Genomic DNA, 16154 nt, shown 5'->3' on the forward strand with positions numbered 1-16154 from the left:
ATATATATTTTATATATATTTTTTATTTATATAAAAAAATATATATTTTTTAGCAGTTTGATTATGGTATATCTAAATGTAGTTTTGTTTATTTTGTTGTGTTCATTGGGTTTCTTAGATCTGTAGGTTAGTTTATTATCTCCAAATTGGGCCATATCTTTTCATGTATTTTTCTGCCTGTATCTCTTTCCTTTTGGGACTGCAATTATATGTAAGATTTCTTATAGTGTCAGACAGGACAGCAAGTTCACTCATCCTTTCCTCTGCTGTTTTCTTCATATAGTGGATTTCTATTTAAAATACTTTTAAATCCTAGAATTTATATTGGATTCTTTGTTGGTTTCATTACTTTCTTGAGATTATTCATGTATTTATTCATTATGACCATATTTGCCTTTAAGTCAGTTGGGTGGTAAACCTAGTACCATTTACTCTGTCAGGGCTGGAAGCAGTAATCACAGTCTTTATTATTATTTTTTTCCTTCCTGTAGGAAATACTTTGCATTGAAACTTTGTACAAATCCTATGTTATGATATGGATCCTCCTTATTCTTTTAGGCAAATTTCTTTTTCTTTTCTAATAGAAGGATGTTTTGTCACTTTTGTTTATTGCAAAAGTAGTCAGCAGGATCCCTGAATATTCACCTGACAACTATTAAGTGACCATCATGTGCCAAGCATTTTGCTAGGATGTGAAGATGAACAGCACAGATATGGCCTCTGTCTCTATGGAGATAATAATAGTCCTCCTGCTTTTACACAGCTTGACTAGCTTCTTTTCTGACTTTCATTTGACTAAAAAATCTGCTTCCTGTGTTAGAGGACAAAGTTGATTTCCCAGGTCATTAATTCTTAGTTAGATTTTTAAATCAGCTTTAAAGATATGTGGTCCAGTGTTTCATTGCAGCTTGTAAACATACCATTTAATATAAAATATTCAGCTTGTGTTATTGCTTAGCCACTATCACTCGCTTATTTACAAAGTGAGCATTTCTCCATAAAATACTTGTATTAAGTAAAATAAGCATATTTTCAGTTCATATAAAATTAACTATCACAGATTTTTCTAAAAAGTCATGTACGTACAGACTGTCTAAATGTTCAATATTTCCACTTATAGTCATTAATAAAACCAGAGATATTTTGTTTTGAAAATGTTTAACTTGCCAAGTCATTTACATAACTTTTTAGGTTTTTATTTCATTATCTATAAAATAAGGAAATTGGAGTAGATGATCTTTGAGATTCATTCCAGATTCAGCATAGCATAGCTAATTTTGAAGCAAACATTTAAAGGTAAATGATTTTTTGATAACAGTCATATATTGCTCACTGCACTTCATTTTCTTTAATGTCATCAGTTTTCCACAGCATATATATATAATCTTTTGATTATGAGTAACATGTTTTTGGCTGATCTTCTCTACCAAAAACCTTAAGAGTTTTGAGAATTTTCTTGTAGTTAGTACACTGGTAGAAATCATTGTAATGTAATGTTTTATAGTATCAAATCAATCTGGTTTCTTTGGAGAGCCAATATAAGCAGAGTACTTACTGGTACAGACGTTGGAGACAGACATTTGGTTTCACTATTGTCCTTACACTTTCTAGTTATTTGAACTTGGCTAAATTACTTAGCCTCTCTAAACTTCTCTTTCTTTGTCACTAAAAAAAGAGGTGCTAATACTGTCTACATACCTCAGGGAGTTATTGTGACTACTAAATGAGATAATAATATAGGCTTTGTAAAGTATGCAGTAAACGTTTGCTACTATATTAGTTTTAGGAGGTAGGCTAAAATTGTACTATCAAAGAAAATTCAAAATACAGTAGCTTGAATATGGTAGAACTTTATTCACCATCAGGTCCAGGTTGGCAGGGTAGCTCTGCTCCTTGATGTCACTCAAGGATTCAGATTCCTTCTACCCATCCTCTTCTAGATGGTCTAGACGGGTCACGGCCATGCTTTACCCCACCCTGCAGTCAGTAGGGAGGGAGGAAGTCCAGATCAAGCACATTTCTTTTAGACAAGTGAATTACAAGGTATACATATTACTCTTATTCACCCATTGATGAGAACAGCTAAACACTGTAATGTGAGAAATGTAGTGTTTTTTTTCTGAGCACTCATAGACACAATTAAAATGTATTCTGGACGAAATGCTGGATTTTACTGGACAAACTCTTGACAGTGCTGCTTCTAGTGCTGCTATTACTAGTACTATCACCGCAGAATTCTATTACATACTAGGATGGATGAGGGATGGGTAGAAAGAGAAATTCTTAAATGTAGGGTTCCCCATGAACCTCTGCTTCATGTGAAATAAAATGGGAAATGTGAGTGGTCCTGTGTGGAGTATAATTCATGTGTTTAAAACACGTAAACCAATCACTTCATCTGATGGTCAGCTGGAGAAATCCAGTCTAATATTTAGAAAAAATTAGCTGAGCTAGACTTACTAATAGTGTTCTAGTCTCTTGTGAGGGACCTTCCTTTGAGATTTTCAAGGATAATTTCAGCTCTCCTGACCTTTCATTACCTGACTTGAGAACTTAACACATGGGCAAGATTCCACCACCACTGTAGTATTATACTGGTATATATTTGAAAAAACTTCTGTTACCTAGCTGTTTAACTTAATACCTTGTTCACTAGTAACAGCATATCAGGCAGAGAGTCTCTCAGTTAAGAAATTTATTGGAGTTGATTCCTTATAGCTAGGTTACAGAAAATTGATGTTCCAGTTTTGAGATAGTGAACATCTCTGCTCAAAGAAATGGAGAAAAACTGTCAGGGTGTCTTCTATGACCATTTATTTCATACCTTTACAAGATGCTAAAGGAGTTTTTATTTTGAAGTAAATGGAATAGGTCATTTTTTATTCAGAAGGAATTTCATAATTTTTTCCTATAATAGGTGTACTTTATTGTAATCTCAAACAGTTAAAAATAACTTTTCACTAAAAATAAATTAGGGTAAATGCACTTAGACTATTTTTTTTGATTATTTTTAGATTATTTTTCACAGAAATAATCACAAAATGTTCTTTTATAAGCTTCTCGTGCCTTAAAATGGTTTCATTGGCAAAATTTTTCATGTCTTACTATTTTCAAGGAACATATTGTCTGTGTTAAATGAAGTACTATAGTAAAATATTTGAGTCTTACAGTTAGATGGGACTTAGAGGTTACCAAGTCTAACCTATCTGTATGTGCAAGAATCTCTTCTAGAACAGTCTGTGGAGTATCCTTCAGTCTCTCTTGGAACATTTCTATAATAGAGAGTGCATATCTTGGTTCATTTGATTTTTGGATTGTTTTATTCAGTATAATTTTATCAAGGTCAAACTTTGCATGTGCCCAGAGCAGTTTTTGCTTCTAAAAATTGAGGCTTTCCAACATTTCGATTGTTAGCTAATTATCTGGGATTATGAAAATTACTTGAGAGTTCTGTCTTTTCACCGTAAATCATAACTTAGGAAGTTAGATGTCATTTTCTAACTCTTCACTTAGGACAAAAGTCTCTTCCACAGACAGCCCACTGATTCCATTTCAGTCCTGGAACAAAATAGATGTTAGCAAACACAGGCTAATGGATATAATTTCTGTCTAGACTGCTTCTCTTAAGAAAGAGGGCGCTCGGTGTTTGATGAATGACTTGAGATTGCAAAAGTCTTAAATACTTAAGGATTTGAGGAGCAGGGTCGAAGCTGAGTCTGAAAAGACAAAGCAGACTTGGAGATGAAGAACATCACAGGAGTTGTTCTTACCTCAGACTAAATAAAGATCTATTGGAATAATAAATGAGAGCATGAAGCATGATGGCAAAACCGATTCTGTGTGATCATGAGGGGAACCTCTCATTTTAATGTTTTCAAACATGGTGGAACACTTGGAGGTAGTAAATAGTGGCATGTAAAAGATCCTCATAAATTGCTTCTGTATTTCTAAATTTAGGAGAAATCTTTGTCCAAGTAGGCAAAAGTCATGAGAGCTGTAGTTCTTAGGTCAATAAGAGAAGTCATTATAAAATTTTATAAGGTTAGCTGCTTATTGCTGAAACTATCTTCTATATGAGAAATAGGACAGCTATGAGAATAGTGTCTTTTTATAGTTTTTAATCTAGATTTGAATTCTGGAGCTCTTTATAGACATTACAACTAACTCTGTGTGGTGTATTTGTTATCCTGCCTTGCAGGAGCTGTAAATAATGTTGACTAGGTATGTCTTGTCTGGTATTAAAAATGATTAAGGTGAGCTTAAGATCTAGGCTGCCCAAAAGGTTATATATAACTTTCAGGCACATTCTGAAGGGTGCTGGATGGCAAGGGAGAGAATACCACATGCTATGCTCCTGGGCAAACAGTCTGGGATTTTTTATTTTGACATTTTCTGTAATGAAAAGCAAAAGATTGTTTTGAGACCCATAGGAACCTTGCATTAGAAATTACACTTAAAAGATTAGAGTTGAGCTTTCGGGTTTATAGGCTTAAGATTTGAAACTCGTTTTATAGTACAACACATGATTAACTTCCTCTTTCCATCAGTTAAGGGAAGGGTATCCTACTTTTCAAGTCTTTGCTAATTTGAAGAGTATATCATTTGGAAAGCAGGTGGAGCTGATCCGAATTAACCCTGGATGGTGACTTCATATGTATCCTCTTGGCCAGGTCATAAAATTTAGTGATTTATTTTGGTAGTTGATGGTCCTGTACACTTACCGGTAGGAAAAGAAATACTTTTTACTGTAGGTCCAAGCCTAGACGACTCTGCCCTGATCCTCTCCATCATGAAGTCTTCTAAGGGACTTAATCTCTCAGAGACCTTGGAGTAGGGGTTATAATTATTTGAGTGGTTATGGACTCTTTTAAAAATCTGATGAAAAGTGTAGGCATTTTGCCTAGCAATGTATTCGTGCACACAGTCCCATATCTTTGTATACAATTTCAAGAAGGGTACATATTTATTGACTTCTTGAAGACCATCCTTATCGGACTTGATAAATACCATGTTAAATACTCAGGCCCTAAAGTGAATCTCAGTCCTGGGAAAGTAACTTAATGGAGACGTAACTATGGGGTATCTGTAGCTATGTTAGCCCAAGTGATCTTTTTTTTATTCTGTTAAGATCCTAATACTACAATTATGTACTTTTTTGGACACATAACATTTCAAATTTTTTTTCCTTTAGCTGATATTTCTTCTAAGTTGTTTTTCTCTTGATCCTATTCTTATGTTGTTGAAGTCCTGTTTTGTATTTTTTTAAATAGCTTTATTGTGTGAAATATAACAAGTGTAATGAAAAGTTAATATAACATAAAAGCACACTTTAATAATAAATTTTTTTAAAGTATAACTATCAAACAGGTCAAAAATAGAACATTGCCAGCCCTCCCACAAGTTATCTAGCTTCCCGGTCACAACGCCTTCCCGTTTGGTAGAAGTAGCCACTAACCTGACTTAAAAGGTAGTTATTTTCTTGCTGTTCCTTATAATTTTATTCCTTATCTATTTACTCCTAAAATATCTTAGTTACTGTTTTAAAAAGTTTTATATGTGGACACTTACTGTACATATTCTTTGCTTTACTTCTCTCTCAACATTATGCTTATGTGTCCTCCATGTTGTTGTAGATAACTAATAGATTTGTTATAAGTAAATTGTTTGAAAATTTAAATAAGGATTGAAATCAGTAATCAAGGTTTCTTTTATTTTTCTTTTAAGAACTTCAGTCTATAATATACTTCTAAGTACTTTGTGCGTATTATATGCTGGCCATCAGAAAAGTTAATTAAAAAATTCAGCAAATATTTGAGCATTTTCTATGTGCTATGAACTGTTGTAGGTGCTACAGATGCAGCACTTTAGTAAAAATAGCTATTTTTAATTTATATATTGTTAAACAAATACGTGCATTTGTTTTAAAAAAAATCATAATACAGACAGGTATAAAATGTTTGACTTTCTGTTCCCTCAGCCCTATATCCATTGTTGACTTTATTTGACTATTCTTTCCATAAAAAATGTAATAATCATATATTTATAGCTTTAGAAAATTATACGTTGGAATCTTATACACCTTTTCCACTTTTTTCTTTTTAACCTACTATCTTGAATATTTAATTGAAAGTTAGGAAACTGCCAGAAACTTAAGTTAGTAGAACTAAAAATAGAAACAAAACCTTCATATTCTCATTCTACCAGAATAACTTTTTTCTTGATTTATTATAGGAATCAGGGAAAACACTATATTTTTTACTTTTTAGAAATCAAAAGACTTATTTATAGGACATGATAAAATTTACTTATGGGAAATCCTAACTTTGAATTGTTATGTATATTATTTATTTTTTTAGGCATTACTGGAGACCATGTTTGGTGTAAAAGTGATTATAACAGGTGATGCATTTGTTCCTGGAGAAAGAAGTGTCATTATCATGAATCATCGGACAAGAATGGACTGGATGTTCCTGTGGAATTGTCTGATGAGATATAGCTACCTGAGATTGGAGAAAATTTGCCTCAAAGCCAGTCTCAAAAGTATTCCTGGATTTGGTAGGTTATTTACAGATTATTTTAAGTTGTTCATTCATTTTACATGTGTTGTACCTGCCCTAAAACTGCAGAATAACTTACTAAACTCCACTTGTAAGTGTGAAAGCCATTCCCATTTTTTCCTCACTAGCATAAAAACAATTACCAGTTCATTTTTTTTTTCTTAGTGGATGATAACAGATTATTTTAATCTTTTTGAAACATCTTACGTTAAAAGAGAATAAATTTTTTTCAAGGAAGTAGATATGGTTCCGGAAGAACTGACAGTTTGAAAGATATGAATTAATAGTTTAGTAACTTCTTATTGCATATCATGCTTGTGGTAATTTAGGCCATAAACTGGCTTTTGCTGATTAGGTACCTGAAATGAAAATTTTCAATGAATGGAACGATATGTCCACATTCATCTAATAAATATAAATTGAATACCTATTAGTTCCAGGCATTATTCTAGGTACTGATATTTTCTCTTCTTATAATACAAACAATTTTTTTCAATTATAGTTGATTTAGAATATTACATTAATTTCAGGTATGTAACATTGATTAGTCATTTATATTACTTATGAAATGATCACCCCGATAAGTCTAGCACTCATCTGACACCATACACAGTTATTACAGTATTTCTTGTGCTGTACTTTATATCCCTAAGATCGATTTTCTAATTGGCAATTTATACTTCTTAATCCCTTCAGTTTTTCACCCATCCCCACCCCAAATCTGGCAATCATGAATTTATTTCTGTATCTGTGAGTTTGTTTCTGGTTTGTTTTTCGTTTTTATTGTTTAGATTCCACATATAAGTAAAATCATATTGTATTTGTCTTTCTCTGACTTATTTCTCTTAGCATAATACCCTCTAAGTCCATTCATCCATGTTGTCACAAATGGCAAGATTTCATTCTTCTTTATGGTTGAGTAATATTCCATTGTATGTATGTACCACCTCTTCTTTACCTAATTGTTGATGGGCTCTTAGGTTGCTTGCATATCTTGGCTATTATAAATAATGCTTCAGTGAATATCGGGGTGCAGACATTGTTTCAAATTAGTGGTTTGGATTGCTTTGGAAAAATATCCAGCAGTGGCAGTTCTTTTTTAAATTTTTTGAGGAACCTCCATACTCTTAACCATAGTGGCTGCATCAATTTACAATACCACCAGCAATGCACAAGCATTCCGTTTTCTCCACATCCTCAACAACACTTGTTGTTTGTTGATGCTAGCCAATCTGACAAGTGTGAGGTGATGGCTTATTGTGGTTTTAATTTGCATTTCCCTGATAATTAGTGATGCTGAACATCTTCTTATATGTCTATTGCCCACCTGTATGTTCCTTTGAGGAAAATGTCTGTTGAGGTTCTCTGCCCACTTTTTAATAGGATTAGTTATGGGGTTTTTTTTTTGGTGTTAAGTTGTATGAGTTCCTTGTATTTTTTGGATATTAACCCCTCATTGACGTATTGGGAAATATTTTCTATTCAGTAGGTTGTCTTTTCATTTTGTTGATGGTTTCCTTCGCTGTGCAAAAACTTGTAGTTTGATGTAGTCTTACTTGATTTTTCTTTTGGTCTCCTTGCCTGATGAGACATATCAGAAAAAATACTACTAAAAGCAATGTCAAAGAGTTTATTGCCTATGTTTTCTTCTAGGAGTTTTATGGTTTTGGGTCTTACATTTAATTCTTTAGTCCATTTTGAGTTTAGACTGCTTTCTTACACTATACAAAAATAATTTTTTTTTGCATGTATCTGTTCGGTTTTCTCATCACCATTTATTGAAGAGACTGTCTTTACCCCATTATATATTGCCTCTTTTGTCATAGATTAATTGGCCATATAGGTGTGGGTTGTTATCTGGGCTCTCTGTTCTGTTCCATTGGTCTATGTGTCTGTTTTTATGCCAGTACCATGCTTTTTTGATTCCTATAGCCTTGTAATACAGTGTGATATCAGGTAGCATACCTCCAATGTTGTTCTGTCTCAAGATTGCTTTGATTGTTTGGAGTCTTTTGTGGTTACATATAAATTTAAGGATTATTTATTCTAGTTCTGTGAAATACCATTGGTATTTCAGTTGGGATTATATTGAATCTGTAGATTGGGTAGTATGGACATTTTAACAATGTTAAGTCTTCCTATCCCTGAGCACCGTATATCATTCCATTTATTTGTATCTTCTACAGTTTCTTCAATGTCTTATAGTTTTCCAAATACAGATATCACTTATTCCTAGATATTTTTTTCTTTTTGATGCAATTGTAAATTTGATGGGATTGTTTAATAGTTTGTTATTGGTGTAAGAAAAATGTAGTCAATTTCTGAATAATTTTGTATCCTGCTTCTTTACTGAATTAATAGTTTTATGGTGGAATCTTTAGGGTTCTCTATATATAGTATTATGTCATCTGCAGATAATGACAGTTTTACTTCTTCCTTTTCAATTTAAGAATACATTAAAAAAATTATACACTGTGATCAAGTGGGATCGATTCTGAGGATGCAAGGATGGTTCTGCAAATCAATGTGATATACCACATTAACATAATGAGGGATAAAAATCCTATCTCGATGGATGCAGAAAAAGCATTTGACAAAATTTAACATCCATTTATGATAAAAACTCTCAACGATGGGGTGTAGATGGAATATATTTCAACATAATAAAGGCCATATGACAAACCCACAGCTAACATCATGCTCAATGGTGAAAAGCTGAAAGCTTTTCTTCTAAGATCAGGGCTAAGACTAGGATGCCCATTCTTACTCAATATAGTATTAAAAGTCTTTGTCTGAGCAGTTAGGCAAAAATCAAATGGCATCCAAATTGGGAAACAAGTAAAATCATTTACTAGTTGCAGATGACATATTCTATATAGAAAACCCTAAACTACACCAAAAAACTTAGAACTAATAAATGAATTCAGTGAAGTTACAGGATACAAAATCATCCTTAGTGTATAAAAACAGCAGATTTTTGTATAATGAACTATCAGAAAGTGAAATTAAGAAGACAATCCCATTTACAATTGCATCAATAAGAATGAAATCCCTAGGAATAAATTTAACTAAGGAGGTGAAGAAGGATCTGTACACTGAAAGCTGTTAAGACAATGAAAGAAATTGAAGAGACAAATAAATGGAAAGTATTCTGTGCTTGGATTGGAAGAATATTGTTAAAATGTCCATACTACCCAAAGCAATCTATAAAATCAATGCAATCTCTATTAAAATTCCAACGGCATTTTTCACAGAAATAGATCAATTCTAAAATTTGTATGGAACCACAAAAGACCCCAAATAGCCAAAACAATCTTGAGAAAGAAGAAAAAGCTGGAGATATAATGCTTTCTGATATCAAATTGTATTAGAAAGCTATAGTAATCAAAATGTATTGTATTGGCAGAGAAACAGACACACAGATCAATGAAACAGAATAGAGAGGCCAGAAATAAACCCATGCTTATATGGTCAGTTAATTTATGACAAAAGGAGTCAAGAATATTTAATGAGGAAATGGCAGTTCTCCAATAATGGTGTTGGGAAAACTGGACAGCCGCATGCAAAAAATGAAATTAGATCCATTATCTTATATACCATAAACAAAAATTTAAATGATTAAAGAGTTGAATGTAAGACCTGAAACCATAAAATTCCTAAAAGAACAGCTATTGGTATTGGCGGTGATTTTTTGGATCTGTTACCAAAAGCTAATGTAACAAAAGAGAAAATAAACAAGTGGGACTACATCAAACTAAAAGCTTTTGCATAGCAAAGAAACTATCAACAAAATGAAAAATCAACCTATAGAATGGGAAAAATATTTGCAAATTATATATCTGACAAGGGGTTAATATTAAAAAAATATAAAGAATTCATATAACGTAATAGCAAAAACACAGAGTCTGGAAAAAAAAAAATGGACAGAGGATCTGAATAGACATTCTAACGAAGACATATAGATGGCCAACAGGTACATGTAAAGGTGCTCAGCATCACTAATTATAAAAGAAATCCAAATGAAAACTACAATATGATATATTGCCTTAAACCTTTCAGAATGGCTTTTTTCAAGAAATAAGTGATAGCAAAGCTATGAAGAAAATGGAATCCTTATGCACTGTTGATGGGACTGTAACTTTTTACAGCCACTATGGAAAACAATATTTTTTTCCTCAAAAAAAATTAAAAATAGAACTAGCATTTGATTTAGTAGTTCTAGCTCTGAATATTTATCTGGAAGAAAAGAAAAAAACTAATTCAAAAAGGTTTTTGCACCCCCATGTTCATTGCAGTGCTATTTACAATAGCCAAGACATGGAAAGAACCTAGTTGTCAATTGATGGATGAATAAAGAAAAGTGTGTGTGTGTGGGGAGGCGGGTGTATACACACATTAGATGATTCAGCTATGAAAAAAATAAGGAAATCCTGTCTTTTGTGACAACATGGATGGACATTGAGGGCATTATGTTAAGTGAAATAAGTCAGACAGAGAAAGACAAATACATATGATCTCACTTACATGTGGAATTTAAAAACACAACAAAACACTCAGATGCAGAGAACAGATTAGTGGTTGCCAGAGGCTGTGGATTAGGGTGTAGGTGAAATGGGTGAAAGAGGTCAAAAGCTACAAACTTCTAGTCCTAAAATAAGTCCTCGGGATAATGTACAGCATGGCGACTATAGTTAATAATACTGTAGTATATACTTGAAAGTGCTGAGAAAATAGAACTCAAAAGTTTTTATAAGGATTCATAAGTATGTGTAGTGATAGATGTTAACTAGACATACTGTGATCATTTCACAATACATATATACATGGAATAATTTTGTTGTGTATTCAAAACTAATAATGTTATACATCAATTACATCTCAGTTTTAAAAAAAAGTACTGCTTTATTGGGTGGTTGCGAGGATTAAATTAAATGCCAATAGAGTATTATTTGCTGCTGCCTTTGATGTCTGTAGTTCCATTTGGAACATCCACCTCTTGCCCTACAAAGATCCATGTTAGACCCTTGATTTTTCCAGTGTTGCACAGAACCATATTCTCTTTCCTTGACCACCTAATCTTTCTTTCCACCTCCTCTACACCGGTATAGTCATTTTTAGCATTGCTGACCTGTCTCTTGTTTTACGTTCCTGTATAAGTATGTGATTCTTGGCTTTTCCATTTGCCCACTTTCTTTTGTCACATGAGTTATAAGCTTCTTACAGATTTTCTTATACTTTGTAGACTCTTAAATATTTGCAGACTTGATAGGATTTCATAAAAATGCAAAACATTAATGACAACAGATTTTGGATTGGAGAAAAGAAAAAGCTTTTAGTAACTTTATAGTGAATAAGTAAAGTAAATTCGGCAAGGCAAAAGTGTAGGCAGTAAAAAAACAAACCCAAAACAGAGCTTGTTTGCAATTGAGAGTGTTAAAGTTGGAGTGTGTGGGAGGAAATGAAAGAAAGGGAAAAGAATGATGCATTTTAGTGGTCACAGCGATATCTGGCTTCAGACTATGCTAGACTTTTACTTGACAGTTTGGCATAACTTTAGGGAATATTTAATATTGCTATTTGTAATATTTTAAAATGAATGTTTGCTTACCAGATGTTTGGAATGTAATGACTAAAGGAAAATAATATTTTATATCTATACTGCCAGGTTAGAGAATGGATGAAAGTCTGGAATTTGAAAGTTCTTTTCTTAAAATATAAAAGTAACAGACTTATGCAACAGGCTAGGAAAGAAATCATTTAACAATGTGTGGATTCCAGATTACAAAGAGTTTTGTAAATTAACGAAACTGTTTAGAATTTGCTAAGATATATGGAATTAGATTTTAAGAAAAAATGTCCTATAGTTAGATGTCACCTGTTTCTAAGTGGTATACACATAGATTCTTATTTTTAACCAACTTTGTAACCACTTGGCAAAAGCTAATGAAATGAAATATTAAATCCAAAAGTGTCAAAAAAAAGTCCAGTTGCCTGATGATTTTGTACCAGGAAATGTGCCATTTGTGCTCACCCAGCTCATGGCTTCTTGGTTTTTGGATCATTAATCGGTCATACTAGAGTGGCAGAAGAGTTTGAGACTTTTAGGAAGCATAAAGTATAGTAAATATTAAAGAGATTGTGATTTAAAAAGTGGCCACATCATGTATTAAACTAAAACTCTTCCCCTGCCCCCGACAGTTTACTACAATTCTAAAACTGTAATATATGTAATGGTGAAAGCTAGGAAAATTGTGAAATATATCTAGATTGTTTGAAATGAGATCAGGGAGAAGTCAGAAGTTAACAGGCTGACCTCTGTGAATCTCAGTTTGTTAAAGACATCTAAAACCTGTGAGTGTGTGTTCAGAAGGTCCTGTGGCGTTTGCCTGAGCAGGATCACTGAAACCAGGTAGGAGGCTATTAAGTTCAGTCTCCCAGAGTATAATCTATCTGCCAAAATAGTAAAAATGTTGTGGTCAAATTTGATTTACGGAAATAATTGGAATCTTATTTTTAATGCCTTTGTTTTATAAGCATTTCTCTTTTTAAAGACCCTAAGTAAAACCCTCTCAGTCTGTCGTAGACCTTGCCTTGGCACTGGAGAAACCGTGGTGGTCACGCACGTGGCTGTTCAACATGAGGGTGCTGCAATGCAGGGGTCTTTTGTGATTAGAAAGATAACCCATTTTATGTAGTCAAATTTTCAGTTTTAACTGTGTTTCATTAAGGTATTTGTGTTAGTGAAGTATAATTTATTTAACGATGACGTTCCTTATACAGTCTTAAGAATTAACTAAATTTATTGAAGTTACCTTAATTTTTTTATCTATTATACATTGAGCACAAAGAAATGATGTTTCTCTATTTGAGCTATTTAGTTTATAATACCAGACTTTATCTCCTGTGAGAAGGAAAACTCTCTCCTGCCCAGCTTCCTCCTACTTAAAATGGACATTCACTGAAGCTAGGACCACCTTTAACCCACGAATGTCTGATTCCATCCAATTTGGTGAATCTCTTTTTATTTAACAAAATTTTATGCTGGTCTCCTGCTTTGTAATGCAGAAAAATTGGAGAAGATTCTCCACAAGACCCTGTATCAGTAGTGCTCTACTCCCGTCAGTTTCTGTGGTACAACCAAGGAGCCAGTTTTGTTACCTGCGTTAGGTGAGCGTTCCCCATCACCGGACTAACAACTGCTTGAGCCTTCCTGGAAGGAATCTCTACAGCACGCATATCTGAATGTTTCACTAATTTTAACAATGAATCTCTATGATACACACATCCCATCCTGAAGTTGAAAATACATGATACAGCCTTTCTCGGCCTCCTGTCAGCCAGTTTCACCAAAGGTACTGAATGTGAAGAGTGTCGGAAGGCTCTGAGAAAGATTTTCTCCTTAATAAAAGGAAAGAGGTTGACGAAGGCAGGATACCATTCCTTTCCTACTCTGGGATGTTATTGTGAGAGCACATCATACTTGGACTCAAGATGGTTTCAGCAGCTCCAAGAGGATAGCAGTAGAATGTGAGAGCCTGGCATCAGGGCCAAACTTCATTTTATGTGAGAAACATAAAATCAGATTGTTTATATGATTTTCAGATTGGTATTCTGTTATTCATAGCCAAAAGCATCCTGATAGAACTTGCTTTCCCCTGTTTCGCCAAGCCGTAATATAGAAAAGTATCCAATGGTTGATTTATTCATTCATTAAATTTTATTAAATGCTTATGAATCAAGATTTTAATGAAAACTGTCAAATGAAATCTAGTAGAGTGTATTAAACATTTTAGTTCTATGGCTAGATGTCACATAGACATCTGCGTGTTTTCAGGTACGTAACAGTTCAGTTCATCTTAGCAATTCTACTGTTAGGCGAAAAATAAGTTCTTGTAATTGTTGATTTTGTAGTTTCAGTTGCCGGAGTTGCTTAACTGAAATGAGTTTGATGCTTTTTTGTTTGTTTATTTGTTTGTTTTTGCAGGGAGGGAAACCCATTGGGAACAAGGGTTCAGTTTAGTTAAATTGTGTGCCAGGCAATACACCAGGATTATACTTCTTTCTAGGATTACATTAAGAACTAAGTAATTTTTTTAGGATTGCATTGAGATCTAAGTAATTAAAATGAAGCTTTTGATTTGAATGTATTAGCTGACTTCTTAACAAATCTCAAGCCCTGAGCTGTATGGAAATTGACAGTTTCTTTGGCTGAGAGAAATGGCTCTGGGTTTTAAGGTTATCTGATCAATAACTTAACTGAAGTTAATAAAATTGGTTCCCTAAGTTGGACATCCCATTGATGGATACTGTCTCTAATACTTCAATCAGATTTACATTGCTTTAGGCTGCTAGGCATCCCACATGTGAATTATGAAGCATATTTTGACTCTAGGCCTTTCAGTACCTTCAGATCTGTAAATTAAGGAATTCCTTTGCCTAAATTAATAAGTAGATTCTAAAAATTAAAAGAAATGCTTTTATAACAGATGATTTTAGGAGAAAGCAGTAAAAGAATTTGGAGGGAGCATTAGGGTTTTGTGTGTGCTTTGCATTTAGTGAAGAAGCACAGATAAGTCGTACAGTGATTGGTTTGAGCCAACTTTGAGAAAGGTACTTTACAATGATAGTAAAAAAGAGAGGAGAGATGGACCCAATGTACCTTAGCTTGTTTTTTCATCTTCAGTAGATAACTCCAGTGCCTTCAGTTGTCCTTTCACTCGTGGCCACCTAACGTTACCTCTAAACTGTAATGGTATTTTAAAAGAGAAAGGCAACATTGCAATACTAGGAGTAAATGAATTAGCTGTTGTATTTATTATATGTCATTATTAGGGGAGTAAAAAGAAAAACCTGTGTGATTTTTTTCAAGAAAAATTTATTCCTTACTATAAATCTTATAGAAAATATTTTCCTTATGCTTAAAGTCAGATATTTCTGAGTGTTACATCATTGTGTAATGAATACCAGGCAGGGGCATATTATGTGGGTAAAATTTAAAAACGTTCTTTTACAATAAAAATAGTGACAAAACTGTATCTTAGGAATGTTGTTACTGATAACCTTCAAAGATATAATCAAGTAAATGGTATAATAAGTGAATCTCAAGTAAGAATATTTAGGTGTCTTATTTTAGAATGCAAAGTGGCTGTTATTCATATATTCTTTAATCAAGCAGAAGTTCCCATCAACAGATGTTTTTAAATAGCTTTTTATGTGGAATAATTGTAAACTTATAGAAAATTTGCAAAGATAGTATGGAGAATTTACTCTTTTCCTCCCCAGCTTTTCCTCGTCTTAACCTCTTACATAGCTATAGGAGGTTTGTCAAAACAAGAGATTAACTTAAGTCACTATGTCTCTAGTCTTCCTTCATTCTTTGGCAGTCTGCTCTTGTTTGGATATTATTTAAGAATACTGGGTATTTTGTTGAATGTCCCTCAATTTGAGTTTGTATGTTTTCTCATGACTAGATGGAGGTTGGGGGTATTTGGGAAAAAGCACTACAGAGGTGAAGTGCCCTCATCTCATCAGGAAGGTTCTTGATATCAACATGGCTCATCCCTAGTGATGCTAATGGTAATCATTTGGTTAAGGTGG

The 16154-nt window shown here is 33.4% G+C and overlaps 1 protein-coding gene across 5 annotated transcripts in view; it reads left to right on the forward strand.

Annotated features, from left to right (window-relative positions):
* Positions 1-16154, forward strand: part of LCLAT1 (lysocardiolipin acyltransferase 1) — a 146585-nt gene that overhangs the window by 50236 nt on the left and 80195 nt on the right. For all 5 annotated transcript variants that reach the window (XM_025045698.1, XM_025045699.1, XM_025045697.1 and 2 more), the window contains one exon: positions 6357-6555. In XM_025045698.1, coding sequence (XP_024901466.1) covers positions 6357-6555 — 199 coding nt within the window. The remainder of the gene's footprint in view (positions 1-6356; positions 6556-16154) is intronic.

This window comes from Pteropus alecto, unplaced genomic scaffold, assembly GCF_000325575.1.
Source record: "Pteropus alecto unplaced genomic scaffold, ASM32557v1 scaffold61, whole genome shotgun sequence".
Classification (NCBI taxonomy): Eukaryota; Metazoa; Chordata; class Mammalia; order Chiroptera; family Pteropodidae; genus Pteropus; species Pteropus alecto.